Source organism: Camponotus floridanus, unplaced genomic scaffold (assembly GCF_003227725.1).
Source record: "Camponotus floridanus strain SB8 unplaced genomic scaffold, Cflo_v7.5 scaffold117, whole genome shotgun sequence".
In the NCBI taxonomy this organism is placed as follows: Eukaryota; Metazoa; Arthropoda; class Insecta; order Hymenoptera; family Formicidae; genus Camponotus; species Camponotus floridanus.
This window is the reverse complement of record NW_020229234.1, coordinates 263,680-282,721: the sequence shown is the minus strand read 5'-3', so window position 1 is coordinate 282,721 and position 19,042 is coordinate 263,680. Positions and strand designations below refer to the sequence as shown.

The window sequence follows — 19,042 nt, the reverse complement described above, 5'->3', positions numbered from 1 at the left end:
TGCAGAAGATCAAAACGTTTATGATTATGATATTAAATGAGGTGAAATTTTATTAGTAATATTATATTATTTGCGCCTGTTACACACTGTTGCGCAGAATTGGGAAGTAACATCCGTTACCGTTACTTTTTTTCGGTAATGATCATTATCATTTTCTGCCTGTAACGGTAACATTTTTACAATAATGATAATGAATTTAACTGTTTTACTTTTAATCATTTAATTATCTCTATTTAAATCAGCATAAGCAGATTTGTTATATTGAATATACATAATTACATAATAAATGCTTATCGATAATTTAATTTTACAGGATTAATGATAAAAATCAATTATTAGCTTAGTTATAACAGTGTGAGTATATTCAACAACACGATTGCTCACTAATTGTTAATGGCTAAGTAGCAATGTGATTGGTTGATTCAAAGATAAAAATTAATCAATTTTATTGCTCTTTAGTCGTTATAAATAAAAATATATATGATATTAATAACGCAATCGTAATTCTGTAATTCCCGATATCTTCAAAATCGAAAAATTTTAATATTAAAAAGTAAGCAAAAAATAACAGAACGTTACTTTCTTAGAAACAGTAACGAGTTATAATAAATTTTTCAAAATTGATAACGAGAAATGGTAATAAATTTTTACGAAAGATAACAGTAACGGTTATTGATACGTTACTTTTTTTAAATAACGTTCCCAATTCTGCTATTGCACTTTGATTGTTTTTTTTTCGCACGGTTTATTTATTTAAATTGCTTTTAATATGTATATTAAATCTAAATATTTATTATTTATATACGATTTCAATAATATTATAGTAAAAAGTTATGTAAATATTATTTTTTTGCGCTTCCAAAACTATGTTACTTTACTTTCACTATACATTCAACAATATTTCGTAGACAACAATTTCAGATATTTTCACTTTACACAAAATATAAAATATATACAAAACATAACGTTTTATAAAATATATAACAAATATAAAATAAAAAACTATAAAAAAATCATTTTAGATCATTAAAATCAAAATAAATTAGAACAACAAATGATTGAAAGCGCAAATTTCCAATAATAAATACACATAGAACAAAATGTGATAAAATTTACATTACAAAGGAAGTTTTTTTCTTGTTACGAAGGAAGAATTGTAAATTAATCCTTCTCTGTCGATTCGGTAGTCTCCATTTTTTTTTTTATGAATTTAAATAATGCAAGACATCTAAAATATTCTTCTTTTCTTTAGATATCTAATATGATTCTTTAGACGCCTTACATGCCTACTATTTAAATCATGCTATCATTTATGATCACGTTAATTCTCCACTTGAGTAGCCGTCAGCTCGTCATATTGTACAGACGGTACCATAGGCGGCTTGAAGCCATACTCCATCTTCGATTGCCTGAAGCTTCCGGGATATTGTATTTCCGGCTGCCTGGATCTCCTCAGGGCGAGAGTAGACGCTGTCGACGACTTTGTTTTGTTATGCGAGGTCTTACGCGGGGGCGCGAGGCCTACGTACACGTTGTCCTTGTTTCTCTCCACCAGATTGTACACAATCTGCTGTCGGAAGGGTACCACCGTGTATGTCGGCGACGCGACCGCCTGCGGCCGCAGCACTACGTGGCTATTGTATTTCCTCGGCAGTATCATCAATTTAACATCGGTAAACGGGACGTAGCTCTTGCCGACGTCGATATTGTAATCGTACGTCACCGGCCTGCCGTAAGGAGGGACGCCGAGGGACGCGTTCGTCCCGATCTGCGGCTCGAAGGCGGCGGAATCGCCGCCGCGAGGATTCCCGGAAGCTGGCTTCTGTCGATACTTGGCTTGAACATCGTTGAGTTTGCTCGGGTCGATCGAGCCGCCGCTGTCGATCGGTCCCTCCGCCTCCGGGAGATACGGTCGAGGAGAGGGTAATCGTGCGAGGGTCGTTGGCTTTTCCGTTGGTAGTCGCACTGATGGATGATAAGAGGAAACGGGCTGCACCAGCAGCCGCTGAACCATGTACGGCACCCTCTTCTCGACTAGCCGCTCCACGTGGACGGGATAGACGTGCGGCACGCGTATCTGTTTCTCGACCACCGGCGCGTGCACGTGGTACAGCTGGGGCACCTGCACCCGTTTTTCGACCACCCGCTCCACCAGGTATGGCACTTTCCTCTCGACCTCGATCGGGTGCGGCACGTGAACCGTCTTCTCGATCGGATAGGGTCGCGAGATCGGCACCACGAAACCGCCGTTGGTGGACGAACCGTCGGGAATGATCTTGAGAAGGAGCTGCGACACTTCTGGTCGTCTCACATCCGGCGTTCGGAACTGATGATCGATTATCGGCTGCTGATTCGACTGCTGCTGCTGATTCGACTGCTGCTGTTGCTGTTGCTCGGATCGATACGTTTCGCTTGCTGATTCCTGCCTCGTAGTACCTGCATAAGTGAGGACCTTTGTAGCCTGCAATGACGCGCTGCCATCATCCTTGAAGCTATGTCGCACGTTGGATGACTGATCGTACGATGTGTCATCGAACTGATTCGGTACAAGTAGAATCGGCCGCACGTCGTTATACTTGTACGGTTGCAATTCGACAGAAGTCTCGATAGGTGATTGCTGGCGGACGCTTGTCGGGTATTCGGCGATCAAAGTCGAGGCCGTTGGTTTACCAAGGTTATCCTCGAGGGCATTGTATTGGTTAGGTCGGATGGATTTCTGCTCAGACGCCTTAATGACGCTCTGCTCGGTACCTGGAACAGAAATACTCGGGTATATCAACGTGTTGTCTACCGCATTCCTCTCTCACGGGTGAAACTTGCAATTTGCGATGCGTGCTCCGATCCGTAAAATGCGCGCGTATTATTACGCGCATTATACGGGCGAGCATTAATTTCGACGTTGCGTGTTAACTAAGCTAGAACTTGCGTAATACAAATGTCGGTTCTTATCCGCGAACGAAAGTTAATATTTCTTCGAAATGTATTAGCAAGGTTTTTCAATTTTATGGACCGGATAATTGAATACAGTGACTAAGAGAATTAAATTAATAAATAAAAATTAATTAAGAAATAAAAATAGAAAGTACGCGTATTCTTTCGACATCAATTTTTGCAATATTTATTACAATTTTAAACGCTGCGATTAAAATATGATTTTTTTTTAATATCGACTACTTGTATTGTATATCTTACATTGAGAAAAAAATCTGATTGCATTAATTAGAATTCTGGTAGATTCAACCAGTATGTCTGTTGGAAAATGGACGAACCAGAATTCTTGTAGGAATTATCAAATAATTCTGATTAATTTCTTCCTATTAAATTTACCAAATTTTCTCGTTAATAATACTAAACTTAGCAGCACCAAATCGTCTACAATTTTTTCCATCTAATTTCTAAAGTCTGTTTAATATTCTGAATTCCAACACGATTATTGCATAAATTCAATCAAGATTATTGAATAAATTATTTTAAATTCAGTTTATTAAAATTAAACCTGATAAACAGTGCACTGAGAAAAAAATCTGGTTGCATTAATTAGAATTCTGGTAGATTTAACCAGTATGTCTGTTGGAAAATGGACGAACCAGAATTCTTGTAGGAATTATCAAATAATTCTGATTAATTTCTTCCTATTAAATTTACCAAATTTTCTCGTTAATAATACTAAACTTAGCAGCACCAAATCGTCTACAATTTTTTCCATCTAATTTCTAAAGTCTGTTTAATATTCTGAATTCCAACACGATTATTGCATAAATTCAATCAAGATTATTGAATAAATTATTTTAAATTCAGTTTATTAAAATTAAACCTGATAAACAGTGCACTGAGAAAAAAATCTGGTTGCATTAATTAGAATTCTGGTAGATTCAACCAGTATGTCTGTTAGAAAATGGACGAACCAGAATTCTTGTAGGAATTACCAGATGATTCTGATTAATTTCTTCCTGTTAAATTCACTAAATTTTCTCGTTAATAATACTAAACTCAGCAGCATCAAGTCGTCTAAAATTTTTTCCATCTAATTTCAAAAGTCTGTTTAATATTCTGAATTCTAACACGATTATTGCATAAATTCAATCAAGATTATTGAATAAATTATTTTAAATTCTGTTTGTTAAAATTAAACATGATAAACAGTGCACTGAGAAAAAAATCTGGTTGCATTAATTAGAATTCTGATTCTAGATTCAATCAGTATGTCTGTTGGAAAATGGACGAATTAGAATTCTTGTAGGAATTACCAGATGATTCTGATTAATTTCTTTCTGTTAAATTTACCAAATTTTCTCGTTAATAATACTAAACTCAGCAGCATCAAATCGTCTAAAATTTTTTCCATCTAATTTCAAAAGTCTGTTTAATATTCTGAATTCTAACACGATTATTGCATAAATATCACTTTACATTCGATACGAGTAAACGATTATTGCATAAATATCACTTTTCATTTGATACGAGTAAAATTAGTATCGATACCTTTTGTTTCGATTCAAGTAAGTATCGAAAGAAAATGGTGATATTGAATATGAGTACTTGTAAGGCTATGTTTTGGCAACATCACAAAGAACTTGTCCATACTAAAAAGAAAAGGAAGAGTAACAAGGAAAGTAACGAGCTTTCTTTGTATTCGAGTGGCCCTGTTTGCAACTTAAAATCAAATCCGCTCGAGAAATGGGAAGATGAAATATGTTTTCCCATCGCTTTATAAACAGATCATTTTGGTCATGGTCGCGTCTTCAGTTCCTTGCCAACGGTTATTTTCCAAGGCGGGGATAATAGTTTGTAAACTCGAAATCGACTTAGCAGTAAGCATTTACAAAAATTGATATTTTTGAGTGGCCTTCCTGAAAAAGAATTTTTCAATTAAATTTTATCATATACATAATTCAACTGAAAAATTCTTTATTATATGTTTGTTTAGTAAACTTTATTTAATTAAATTTATATAATTGTTTTATTTAATTCCCTTAGTGATCCAGCATAAATTTTAGAAAGTACTCATTTGATACGATACGAGTAAACATCGATACTTTGCATTCAATACTCTACAGGTATCGATACCCTGATTTGAGTAGTAATGAGTAATGATATCGATACTTCACTGATATCGAATCAACCCTATTAACTTCTTCCTGTTAAATTTACCAAATTTTCTGGTTAATAATACTAAACCCGCCAGCACCAAGTCGACTAAAATTTTTTCCATCTAATCGCAAAAGTCTGTTTAATATTTTGAATTCAAACAAGATTATTGGATAAATTCAATCTAGATTATTGAATAAAAAATTATATAAATATAAATTATTTTCAGTTCAGTTTATTAGAAATTAAACTGATAAACAGTGATGCAAGAAGAGGATGCAGCTCAAATACACACAATCAGAGAGCTAGCATCCTTTTTCTGGCATTACTGCTCGTAAAAGAAAAAAAATATACTTTGGATTTAATGTTAATACTAGTTCTTTATATACATTTCATGGCAAATATTGAATACGAGTTAAGTTAAGAGTAGCTCGCCGTCTAATGGCAAGCAAAGAAATTAATGTAACAAGAAATTTTATAGATCCAACCAGAAAATACTAATCAAATCCTTATAGTAAAATCTGTTAAACATTCTAGTTATAAAAAAATCGAGTCTTATCAAGATAACTAGAAATTCTTGTTTGATTTCACCAAAATGCCTTCAATCATATACGTCTTGTTAATACAATCAAACGATTTTTCTCAGTGTACATATAAATTATTTATTAATTTAAATAGGAAAAAAACATAAAGCATCAATCGACGAAGGGAGAAATCGATGTAACATTACCTCGATAGATATCGTAATTCGACCGTGACTCTGATTGTTCGTCCTGACCATATAGCTGGTTCGATCTCCCGATATTGTTTGTATCGATGACACCGAGATTGGAGGTCTGCTGGATGTACACCGGAGGATAATGGATCTCGTGCACCGGCGCAGTATGATAAATCTCGACGGACTTTTGAATTTCGACAGAATTGTCGGATACTTTTTGCGTGACGGCCTCAGTCGACTTCTGTTCCTCTCTCTTGCCTTGAGAACTCTCATCCTTATAATCGATCCGCGATCGATTTTCGACGTTGCTCTCGACAAACTTTTTGTCCACCGACAAACGCTGCAGATCGTCCTGGGGATAATCCTGGAGGTAGTCTTTGGTGTCTGTTGCGGCAGATTGCTCGCTGTCGTCCATCGAACCGATCTCGTCGGCGTTCATCAGAGCGATCCCGACTTGCAGCGGGTTCAGCACGATCGAGGAAGTCTGTATGACATTTGAAATCGATCTGGAGCCTTCCGCGTAGTTTTCTGGCGTAATTTCAGAGTCCTCGATTGATCTAAACGCCCCGGCATCGCTATCATCCAAATAATCAACCATCATCTCTGAAGTCTCTTTATCAACCAGATCAGGTACTACGATGGGACCTGAAAATTTCATTGACTGCAACGAAGGATTAATTTCCACGGACGTCGATGATGACACTCGCACGATGCTCTTCTCGACGGATTCCGCAGACCTCTCCGTCACTTTGTCCGCAGTATTGTTGTACGCTCGGGACGACCTCACTTGTGGGGTCTGAAAATTTTCGGGCACGACATCGTTTTCATCTATAATCGAAGCGACATCGGTTTCCACTGGTGCCGACGACACTTTTGTCGTGGTTTCGACATTGAAAATTTCCTCGGAATTGTACATTTTCGGATCATCAGAGTCCTTGAAAGATGTCGAATCACTTCCTTTCTTCAACGCGAACACGTAAGGCTCCGACGTGACGGACATGTAAGCTTGACGGTCCCCGTCCTCAGGTGACGACACAGTGCTGCCGAAGGGCTTCCGAATACTCGAGTACTCGTCATCCTTTCGACTTTTGTCATCGACAGGCCGAACGGTATTCCTGTTGCTCGGATGACCCTGCCTCACCCTCTGTCCAAAACTGCCGGCATGCTGGACGAGAAGGACCTCTTCTGGCGCGATGTATCCAAATTCGCGACTTCGCTCTTTAAACGAATCATCGATCGTTTCGGCGAGCGGCGTCGCATAGATCGCTTCCGGTGTGGAAGAATCACTCGCAAAAATGCCATTCGAGCCTTTCTCATCGGCGCGAATTACCGATTCAAGCGAATCGGCCTCAGGATAATCCTCGGTGCTCGCCTGCTCGGAACTCCTCGCTTCTATATCCGTCGCATGAAACCGCGTTATTTGCTTCTCCGTGTCAACAACCTGAAAAATGAGTCGGTTAAAGGGGCCGTCCAGAAAATTTGCGGTTACTCGGGATAATTTCACTGCGAAAGCTACGTTGAGAAACTGCAGAACTGTATTCCTCGCAGAATCCCATGGAAGCATTAATCATATTATTTTGCAACTATTTCGCGGAATGTATGTAATCAATTTTATGAAAGGATTGGATAAAACAGGATATTTGAATCAGATATTTCATTTATATAATTTTTAATTTATATATTTTAGTATCATCAATAATTTTTTGTGTTTCTAGATTTGTCGATTTACACATTAATGTTAAATCGAATAAATTTATCGAGCACATATCCCTTTCTCAAGGGATGATTGTTTTAAAAATAAATGTTACACATTTTGTGTTTAAAATATTTATATATATATTTGCAGAACGATTGTTTTAAAAATAAATTTTACACATTTTGTGTTTAAAATATTTATATATATATTTGCAGAACTGTAGCGAAACGAGGAATAAAATTAATCAAAAGGCTGCAGATTAGAAATCGATAATAAAACGTGCACATTGAGTTAGAAATTAGCAAGAACTGTGTTAAATACGTTTATATATAAATCGTTATTTCCCTTTCACTCTTCGGAGCTTTTTAAATGCGAATGGTAATGGGATTCGCGGAGGAGAAACGAAATCATCGAGATCATCCGGTGTTGATGATTTCGTTTCAATCACAATTGTCTCGTCTTCTGCTCATATTCAAAATTATTCTTATGAGAATATTAAAATGTAATTATAACGTAAATAATGCACCAAAAAATCGAATTATTATTTCATAAGTAATTTTAATTGTATTTAATTATATTCGACTTTAAAATATCTCGTTAAAGATGTTTTGTACCTATTTTCAAAATATTGAGAATTTAATGAAAATTGTACAGAATGTCCTTATATGTTTAGAATCTTCAGTACAATTTTTAAATCGATTCACTAAAGCGTTCACAAGTTATAAGGATTTTAATTTGCACCGAATTAATATGTGTTCTTATGGGAAACGTATAACCACGTCGATTCAAATGACAAAAACACATGGAAATAATATTCAGAATTTGTTTAAAATTTGCAAAAGTTTAGATACAGAGGAAATATTTGATCAAATAATATTACACAAGTATTAACTGGTTAAAAAAATTAAATATTAAATATAATTTAATGAAGTTAGCCATGTATCTGTCACAAGGTGAAATTTGCTCTGCCAAAAGTTAATCATTTCGATTAACAAAATTCGGAATATTTCCGTAAAAACGCAATAAATATTAAAAAATACATCTCTGCAGCTAAGATCAAATTCTAATATTCCACAATTTCTCATACTCAAAATACATCGAAAGTGGATATTTGTCAATATTAATTTTCAGCTACTTTTTGCTGAAATTGTACATACAAAATATTCTTAAGCAATCTTTCTCATCCGGTCACGTTGAACTTACGATTATTTTTTCTGTTAATGTATCTTCGCATCGATGCTCGACTCGATGAGACGAAACGAGATTCGCGATCGTATCCTGGCGCTGCGGATTTCCAAATGGAGCAAATCGTGATGACCCAGAAGATATTTTGTGGAGGAAGAAAGGCGCGAAGAGTATAGCGGCAAAAATCAATGACGAACGAGTATCGACTATTGAGAGACAACAATGTCGGCACACTTTTTCACGAGCGAAAAATAACTCACCGGCGAAATCTCCATGCGTTCCACTTTGGTAACTAAATTTACATCACCTTATACATAGACGCGTACAGAGTGTTAACAATGATTGATAAGACGAGAAAGATTATTAAGAAGCTAATTATAACGAGCTTCCTCGAAACTGTGGCGTTTAATAAAGAATCGCGAATGGAAATCTCATAATTGAGAGAAATAATTAGCCAGTAAGTTTCCTTGAAGAAAGAGAGTTCAAAAACGAAAGCCGCAGATATAACTAACATTTAGCCTCCCGAAGAATTTGCTGGATACGTCCATCGACATCGGGAGACGGAAGCAGCCCGTTCTCGAAAAGAATGCACACGGGCACACCCCGTGTTGCAAAAAGAAGAACGGCATCCCGTCACGGAGGCTGAAAATAACGCACCTTAGACGTTATAGACGTTGCGCGAGATGAGAGAAAGGTGCAGTTACGGTATTCGAGCCACCGAGCTCCCTTTCTCCCGTACCGAGCGAAAAGAGAGGAGAAACGGGAAAGATGCGTCGCATTCTTGCACCACGCGCGCGCGCGCGCGCAAAAGAAAAACCAGTGAGAGTCGCGTATAAATCCCGATGGTCCAGCGAGAACGAACGGAGCATGCTGATATGTCCTCAATCTCATCTCGCCGATCGGCGAGGTCCTTTACTTTCCTTTTACTTGCCGAAACTGCCATGTTTTTCTCTTTCTCTTTCTCTCTCGCGGAGTTTATGTGCTTTTAATTGGAGATTTCGACGCGTGGCAAAGACATAAGACGCAAATTCATAAGATTCACTTCAAATATAAAGAGTTGTTTTTTTCTCTCAAATGGATATCTTATACAGGGTGACCCATTTTAACTTAGGCAGCCAAATAACTCGAAAAATAAGCACACTACGAAAAAATGGTTAGAATCAAAATTTCGTCATTTCGAGGGGGACGTACAATGACGTTAAAATCAGCCCCCCCACCCCTCCCCTTGGGCGGTGAGGGGGGGCAAGTTTGAAATCTTAAATGGAACCGCCCATTTTTCATTGCATATTCTTGTAGCTTATCTCGAGATCTTTCCAAAACACTATAATTAAGTACCTTTTTATTAAGTACTTTTTGAGTTATAAGGCTTAAAATAATTTCTTAATTTTACATAAACCATAAAATATCTAGTAAACCATTCATTTTTCGATTATCTTACCTTCATACTTTTATGTACAAAATAATGAGAGGAATCAATTGGTGTAAAGAAAACATACAGTTGTTTTTAAGAAAAAATATGGAATTGTTAATTGCAAATTACATATTTTTTCTTAGAAACAACTATGTGTTTTCTTTACACCAATTGATTCCTCTCATTATTTTGTACATAAAAGTATGAAGGTAAGATAATCGAAAAATGAATGGTTTACTAGATATTTTATGGTTTATGTAAAATTAAGAAATTATTTCAAGCCTTATAACTCAAAAAGTACTTAATAAAAAGGTACTTAATTATAGTGTTTTGGAAAGCTCTCGAGATAAGCTACAAGAATATGCAATGAAAAATAGGGGGTTCCATTTAAGATTTCAAACTTGCCCCCCCTCACCGCCCAGAGAGGGGTGGGGAGGCTGATTTTAACGTCATTGTACGTCCCCCTCGAAATGATGAAATTTTGATTCTAACCATTTTTTCGTAGTGTGCTTATTTTTCGAGTTATTTGGCTGCCTAAGTTAAAATGGGTCATCCTGTATAAATTGTGAATTTACTTTGTCGTTTTACATCGAAAATTCTTTAGCGATAATTACATTTCTAAAAATTTCTAATTCAATTAACAGCTTTGTCGAATAAATGTTAAGTAAGATCTATTTGGAATTAACTAGGGAAAATAAGATTTTGTTGTTTTTTTTTTTTTACATTTGTAAAAAGTTCAATTTGGAATTTATGAATCCTAATCAAGATAAATAATTTTTGATAAATAACTTTTAAGTAACATTATTTTTATAATGGAAAATTATATTATTATATTATACATACATGAATATGTACAAAATTGTAATATCGTACTTTTAAAGGCTCGTGTTTCCTTCCGGAATATATTTTAATGTGTCTTTCATATGTGACCTGATTTGCATGATGTTTTTAACGCACTGGGAATTTTTTTTGCACGCGTTACGGATCTGTAATAGCGCATGGATGCGTAAATATTATGGATAAATCAAGAGATAACCGACTGCGTATTTACCGTTCGGCTCGTTCGACACGGATATAGAGAGAGAAGTGGTGCATCGAAATAAATAATAACGAAGCAGTGCTACTTTGTAGCGGCAAATGTGCCAATAAAGAAACGATCGTAAATTTGTCGGAGGCAATAAATAGGTTTCTACGGTTGAAGCGAGCGTGGCCTTACCTTTCCAGTGTGGTACATGATTGATATATATGAAACACGTCGAAAACAACTTTCTCCGGGCATTGTTTCGCCGTAACGACGGAATAAATATCGACCCGCATCACATTAAGCAAAAATCCTTTGTTTCGAATAATATTGCAAGGAATGCATCCCACAATACAATAATAATGCACGAGCAAGGTCTCAATTTATTTGTTCATCGCCTTTTTATCGAGAGATGAGAACATCGACAAAATAAAAATTATAAAATAATAAACATAAACATAATAATAATAATAATTAGTAATAATTATAATAATAAATAATAATAATAATAATTAATAATAATTAATAATAATAATTATTATAAATAATAATAATAATTAATAATAATTATAAACATAAACATAATAATAATAATAATTATGTATTAATAAACAGAATTTCTGGCTAGTTTGGTCGACTACACTTTTTTCAACGATCCATCGACAAAATAAGTTGGAATTACAGGATTTTCGCGATCTACAAATATATTTGAAATTCTTTTCGAAAAAAGCCGAGAAGATTGATAGATCGAAACCGAAATTTTCCTCAGTCTCCGGATAATGAGATCAAATCGTGATCGTCAATCGATTCGTCTCTCCTGAGTTGCGTGACATTGTGTAACACGTTTGCGCGACGATGCATCCCATCGAAACGAACAGCAATCATCGCCGGGGGAACGAATTTACGTCCGCGTGTGGCCACTTTCACTGGCGAGTTTCCTTTTTAACACGAGGAAAATGTGTGCGCTCCCCGTCGTATTGGTCACCGTGCGTTTTACCTTGCCCGTGACAGCGTTCCGCTGGAATTAATTCAACCCCGAGGTATTTGTCTAGCTTGCGTCAATTTCACCCGTACATACTAATGCTCGATTAATCCGCTCGCCGGAACGCGACTTGCGCTTACACGTCACGCGGAATCGTGCATTTTCACCGTTTATTCCTAAGCGGTATGAAGCGTTTGACTTCGCGTGACAGAGTACAAAGGAAACTGAACAACTTGCACATTACTATTAAGAGAGCATTTACCTTTAAGCAAAGCGAAGAAGATCGATATTTATATGGTTATCTCAAAAAACTAATATTTAGATAAAAAAATGTTAAGAAATAAATCTATATTTTTTGCTGCAAGTTTTATTATAGTTTATTACATTTATTATTATTGTAGATTTTAATTTGCAATTATTATTGTTGTAGATTTTATATTATTATTGTATTATTATATTATTATTTATTATTGTATTATTATATTATTATTTATTATTGTATTTATTATATTATTATTGATTTTATATTATTATTGTAGATTTTAATTTGCAATTTATAAGAAAATTAGTAATTTTATCCATAGCTTTAAATTATACAATATGCAAAAATAGACTCCAATTTTATGTAAGAATTTTATAATGTTTGAAGCTCATATATTTTTTTCATCTGTTTTTATTTGTGATAGAATTTTTTATTGGCTTTTATTTTATCTTTAAAGTTATATACAGGGCGTTCTTTGCGACAAAATTCATAAACTTTTAAAATGCATTATAGAGTTCATTTTAAGCAAAAAATTAATAAGTGTCAAAAATAGAAAATAGCTGGTAATTTTAGTAGAGTACAAGAAAAAGATAAAAATTTTTCTGTTTTTTTTATTATTATATTAAAAAATACTTAATTTCTCAATTATACACTTTGAATGAGGCAGAATCGAATCGTGTCAGAAATTTACATTTCTGACAAGAATTAATTTCTTTATATCTTGATGAGCTGAACCAAAAAAATAATTAATTAAAATAAGAGAGACTGATCTATATTATATTTGAACTTTTTTTTGCTTGTAATGACCTCTAAATAATTTTAGAGTTTTATCCTATATACATACAATTATGTTATTTTTTTATTTTTAAATTTATTTTATATTATATATTTTCATATAATATTCCGTGTTTTTATATAAATATAAAGTTAATAAAAAATTATAATGTTATAAAATATCTAAATAAATAAGTCTAGCTTCCTGCGAATAAATTCTTGGTAGGAAATGCGAATGAAAGTTCGAACATGAAAATGTGAAAATTCTCAGTGTATGCAAATGAAAAATGTACGCAAAGGTATTCGACTTTCTTGAGACTACAGTTTTCTCTGCGATGGTTAAATTTCAACAAAATATAAATATATCAATTACATCGGTGTAACTTCCTTTAATTTTAAGAGAAAGTAAAGTATATGCTCCTTTTATAACATATTTATATTATATTATATTATTTATAGTCTATTATATTCATACCGAGACATTTAAAGTTTTGAATTATATTTTCCTTCGTAATACTATAATATTTTACATTATTCTAATATAATAAACTGATTAAGTGATTTGCACACAAATGTGAATAACGTGAAAAAGGTTACACGCTCTCTGCTTTTTTCCGACATATTCGCGTCTCCCAAGTTGCGCGTTTCAGAATTGGCGTTTTTAAGCAAGGTGGGAATCGCGTGGTCAATGAACGGTCTCGTTTGGCACGATATATCGGCCGTAGAATTACACGATCGCGTTGTTTGCAAGTGAAAATGTTCTCTTTCTCTCTCTGTTCCCCTAGAAGCACCAGGGACCGGAGTTCATCCGGTCTATGTGCTACCAGCTCCCAGCTGTAATTCATCTCGGTCTGTCGTGCCTATACGTAAAGTAGCACTTGAATGATGCACCGCAAGTAGATCGAGGTTAAAGATTTCTATGCCCCAAGGTTAAGGATGTTTGTAAGCATCTCGATTCTCTCAAGCTCTAGGGCCTGTCAAGGCCTCCGGGGATACAGCTGTTGCTTAAAAAAAGAAATCTTTTTCGACCACTTTCATTCGCGTATTCCATCAAGTGACTCTCTCCGCTCGATATCGGAATTATCGAACTAGATCCTAATTGCAGATTGTATTTTTGACTATATGGCCCCTTAAAATTGTTCTCTTTAAAATTGTTGACTATATGGCCCTTTAAATTGTTGACTATATGGCCCTTTAAAATTGTTCTCTTGACTTTATATTGAAATTTGGAAAAAATCGAATATCGATTTGAAGAAGATAAAGATAGGATTTACATCAATTTATCTTTTTTTTACATTTTTAAGAGATTCATATAAGAATAACAAATGGATCATTTGCTTCGTATTTTAAATGAATTTGTAATCACGGATAAAAAAATTGCAATCATCTATACATTTCTTGTTTTATATTGCATTATTATAGATTAGTAAAATGTTAAATTTAATTTATGTTGATGAATTTTATATATAATAATTTTGCATTAATGAGATTCATGCAGTGCTCTACGCTATTTTTTAAAATGTGCATTATATTTCCTGAATTTACCTTCTCGTCACTTAAATTTTCGACGTTGGATTCCGAGAATACTGTTATTATTGCCGCCCATATGATAACAGCAACCTGTAAAAGGAACGAGCATGATATACTAATTATTTGTATATTTTGATATCCTTCAAAATTAACAAAAGAAGTTTCATTAATTATTTTAAAACGTTAGATTCAATTAAATATATTTTTATTATGCTTTATTAATTTTATATAAAACTTTATTTTTCCGTATCTCTTCTCCTAAGAATAGAATGCATCACAAATTTCATTCACTCATTAAAATTACTATTGTTTATTACATATATGTCTATTTCAGATGCAAATATATGCGTCGTCAGTCAAATGCGAAAGAAAGGCACGCATGTAAAACCGATGAAACTCACAGTGTAGAGTCGCATATCTTCTGCCTTAACGCATTAATGAGCGAGAGTCTTCTTTCACGTTGCTTTCCCGCCGTCGATTTCCGGGGTGTCCTCTCTTAGCTCCCTTAGCTGTATATCCTGCAAGACGTCCGTACCCGAAGCGCGCACTACGCTACGAGACAGTGTACTACTTGATCCGAACGCGATACAGTTGACTTAAGCCGAAGCTCCAGTTATCCCCACGCGAGACGGACGATCCGACAAGTCGGCCGCTTAGCGAGCCACCTACAAGTCAAATCCCTCCAGCATCTTCGTGTCGCTTACCTGGCAGTCTCCTGGAGGAAGCCGGGAGTGGGGCGATGAGAACCATCGAAGAGGAAACCAGGTATGGAGGATAAATGAAAAGGAAGATGCACTTCACGAGCTTGTTCCGCGATTAAACGGTGGAAATTAATTCCCTGATCATCTAAAACCAGGAATTCCTTCTCGAATGAAGTGGACCCTTACCGAGATCTTCTTATAGAAATTTGATGTTTTGCACGCTTGCGTGAGAGTAAGCTTGATATTATTTCGAAAGATAAATTTAACGATTTGCCTTTTTTACAGAAAAATTATCACACGCCAGATATAATCGGTTTTCATTGTCTTATGATCAACAGTAGCGGAACGCGAGGTCGTGAAAGTGACATTGGCCGCACGTAGAGGGAACTTTAATGACTCTCTTTCTCAATTTTCCTCTCCTTTATTCTCAAATATCATACGTGCCGTACTTTTTATATTTACGACGCTTAATTTCACTGGAGCAATTCAATTGATTTTCGAATAATTTTAACAGAAAGATAAAAATCACCCATTTAAAAAGATTTATGAATGAAGAAGAATATATAAAATACATACTTGTAAAAGAAAAAAATTGTTTTCAAATAGAAAATTATAAATATTATCTTGAAAAATATTCTTCCGCTCTTTTCGAAATTTGTTACTTGAATTTAAAAAAAAATTAACAACAATAATTATAGAGCTCCACATTTTAAGATTATATTTATAAATATGATATTGAAGTAATAAAAAAAATGTAAAGAAATATATAACAACGTTATATGCTATAGAAGAAAGATATTGATAAGCAAATAATTTAAAAACGAAACTATTTTGTTATATTGTTTATGATATGCAATACTTTTATACTTTTTCATACATAAATAGTTAAAAACTTAAATTAGAGTGTGAGAGCATTCGAAATTGTTTGAAAAAAAAGTTTGAATCCTTATTAACAACTACGGCTTTAATTCGCCAAAACTCTTGGAATGTCTTTAATTTAAATCACCAGACGATCAATTCGCAATAAATTTAAAACAGAAATGTTATTTATAACTTTATGTATTGCGTAATAGAAAAAAAATATGAAATACAAAATACACACATATGTCAGAGTTCATATACACAGGATGTCTTATGATTTGACAATAAGAGCGTGTTTTTAAAACTGAAATTATTTAATAAATTAAAACATAAATTTATAAATGCTTCCTAACAGAACGACAATATTGAAAGTTGATGTGAATATTTGAAAAAGAAAAAAAAATAGACATTATTTTAACTTGTTTGTTTACACACACAAGTATATAATAAATTTTCGTCAAAATTATACAGGGTGACCCATTTTAACTTAGGCAGCCAAATAACTCGAAAAATAAGCACACTACGAAAAAATGGTTAGAATCAAAATTTCGTCATTTCGAGGGGGACGTACAATGACGTTAAAATCAGCCCCCCCCACCCCTCCCCCTGGGCGGCAAGTTTGAAATCTTAAATGGAACCCCCTATTTTTCATTGCATATTCTTGTAGCTTATCTCGAGAGCTTTCCAAAACACTATAATTAAGTACCTTTTTATTAAGTACTTTTTGAGTTATAAGGCTTAAAATAATTTCTTAATTTTACATAAACCATTCATTTTTCGATTATCTTACCTTCATTCTTTTATGTACAAAATAATGAGAGGAATCAATTGGTGTAAAGAAAACATACAGTTGTTTTTAAGAAAAAATATGGAATTGTTAATTGCAAATTACATATTTTTTCTTAGAAACAACTATGTGTTTTCTTTACACCAATTGATTCCTCTCATTATTTTGTACATAAAAGTATGAAGGTAAGATAATCGAAAAATGAATGGTTTACTAGATATTTTATGGTTTATGTAAAATTAAGAAATTATTTCAAGCCTTATAACTCAAAAAGTACTTAATAAAAAGGTACTTAATTATAGTGTTTTGGAAAGCTCTCGAGATAAGCTACAAGAATATGCAATGAAAAATAGGGGGTTCCATTTAAGATTTCAAACTTGCCCCCCCTCACCGCCCAGGGAGGGGTGGGGGGGCTGATTTTAACGTCATTGTACGTCCCCCTCGAAATGACGAAATTTTGATTCTAATCATTTTTTCGTAGTGTGCTTATTTTTCGAGTTATTTGGCTGCCTAAGTTAAAATGGGTCACCCTGTATATCTTCTACAGATTCAATATAAAGTCTTGTAATGTATTGTCCTAAAAGTGGTCTAACAATTCGCCTCATCATGGCAGGAGAATTTCTTATTTGCGTTACTGCATCTATAATTCTGTTCACAAGTTCATCCCTATTGCAAGATTATTCTACATACAACTGTTCATTTCATGTTTATAAACAGTACCAGATTAGTAAAAAATGTTTCAAATATTCACATCAACTTTTAATAATTATAGTCCTATTAGCAAGCATTTACTGACATATGTTTATTAAACAATTTCAACTCTAAATGACTTCAATAACTTTAATGAATGGATTTCGAGTCATGAGACATCCTATACAGGGTCTACCAAAAGTGTGGAAACCCCTAAATATCTCGGAAAATATACGTTTTACAGAAAAGTGTTTCCAACAAAAGTTGTAGGGTTTAAGAAGATCTATATACTGATTCTATCAGTTTGACCTTGGATGGCGTCGTCAAGGTCAGGTCAAGGTCACATTGACTTTTTTAAATGACACCCCCTACATTTGATTGCATATTCTTATAGCTTAATTCAAGAGCTTTCCAAAACACTATAATAATGTTCATTTTTATTAAGTACTTTGCGAGTTATGAGGGTTGAATGATAGAGTAGCGCCGGTATTAACATTATCCAAGGTGTACTACATGGAGGTTACTCGCTCGGATTTGCATCTGTTGTGTGTGTGATCCAGCTAACTAAGGCAAGATCGATTCCTCAACATATCCTCATATTTCGCTGAAGTCAAATTGCCAAAAAATTGCTCCATAAAACGTGTATGAAACGTCTCGTTAGTTCCTTCATTTACCGCTATGTGACGCACTACATGCAGTCTAACTCGCATTTAAAATTCAACTAAGAATGTATAAAGCTATCAAAGAACGAGCACCTTCTGACTTCAGCTTTGAGCAAGCAGAAATTAATTGTTATCGTCCAAATACAACGTACGATTAATTAAAATTAAACGTTTTAAAAATGGCTGGCGACTTGTCGGAACGTGAAAGAATCACTATCCTCATGATGCGTGGATGGGGTGATAACGAAAGATCGTTCTCTGATGTCGTTCGATTATTTAATGACACGTATCCGAACCGTCGAATTAATAAGTCCACTGTGTTAAAAACAATAGAACGTTTTAGACAAACTGGTAGCGTAAGAAATCGCTCTAAGTCAGGAAGACCATTGTCTGCAACCAACGAAGAAAAACAACTTGATGTTCTGCAGACATTTATTGAAGATCCCAATTCTAGTGTTCAGAGAGTCGCTCAAACTCACGATATTGCTCCCATGTCGGTTTGGAGAATTTTAAAGAAGAACAAGTTCCATCCATATAAATTGCAATACGTTCAAGAATTGCAAAACGGAGATGAGGAGCGTCGTATACATTTCTGTGAAAGAATGATGGCACTAATAGATGTCCGGCCCATCTTCCCTTATCAAATTGTTTTCACAGACGAGGCAACTTTTACC

The 19,042-nt window shown here is 34.5% G+C and overlaps 1 protein-coding gene across 1 annotated transcript; it reads right to left on the bottom strand.

The window, feature by feature from the left end:
• Positions 1 to 1,188: 1,188 nt before the first annotated feature.
• On the bottom strand, positions 1,189 to 15,207 carry LOC112639913. Its single transcript, XM_025415243.1, has 4 exons — positions 15,069 to 15,207; positions 14,683 to 14,757; positions 5,819 to 7,247; positions 1,189 to 2,751 (listed from the first exon to the last, which is right to left on the bottom strand). The coding sequence occupies exons 1-4, from the start codon at positions 15,081 to 15,083 to the stop codon at positions 1,322 to 1,324; spliced, it is 2,949 nt and encodes a 982-aa protein (XP_025271028.1). The 5' UTR covers positions 15,084 to 15,207; the 3' UTR covers positions 1,189 to 1,321.
• Between the last annotated feature and the right edge of the window lie 3,835 nt (positions 15,208 to 19,042).

Bases quoted from the DNA above. Each gene is read 5' to 3' on its own strand.
- LOC112639913 (XM_025415243.1), bottom strand. The intron at 7,248-14,682 runs GTAAATTCAGGA...CTCATTTTTCAG, and splicing joins AAAATTTAAGTGACGAGAAG to GTTGTTGACACGGAGAAGCA. The intron at 2,752-5,818 runs GTAATGTTACAT...TTTCTGTTCCAG, and splicing joins GAATTACGATATCTATCGAG to GTACCGAGCAGAGCGTCATT.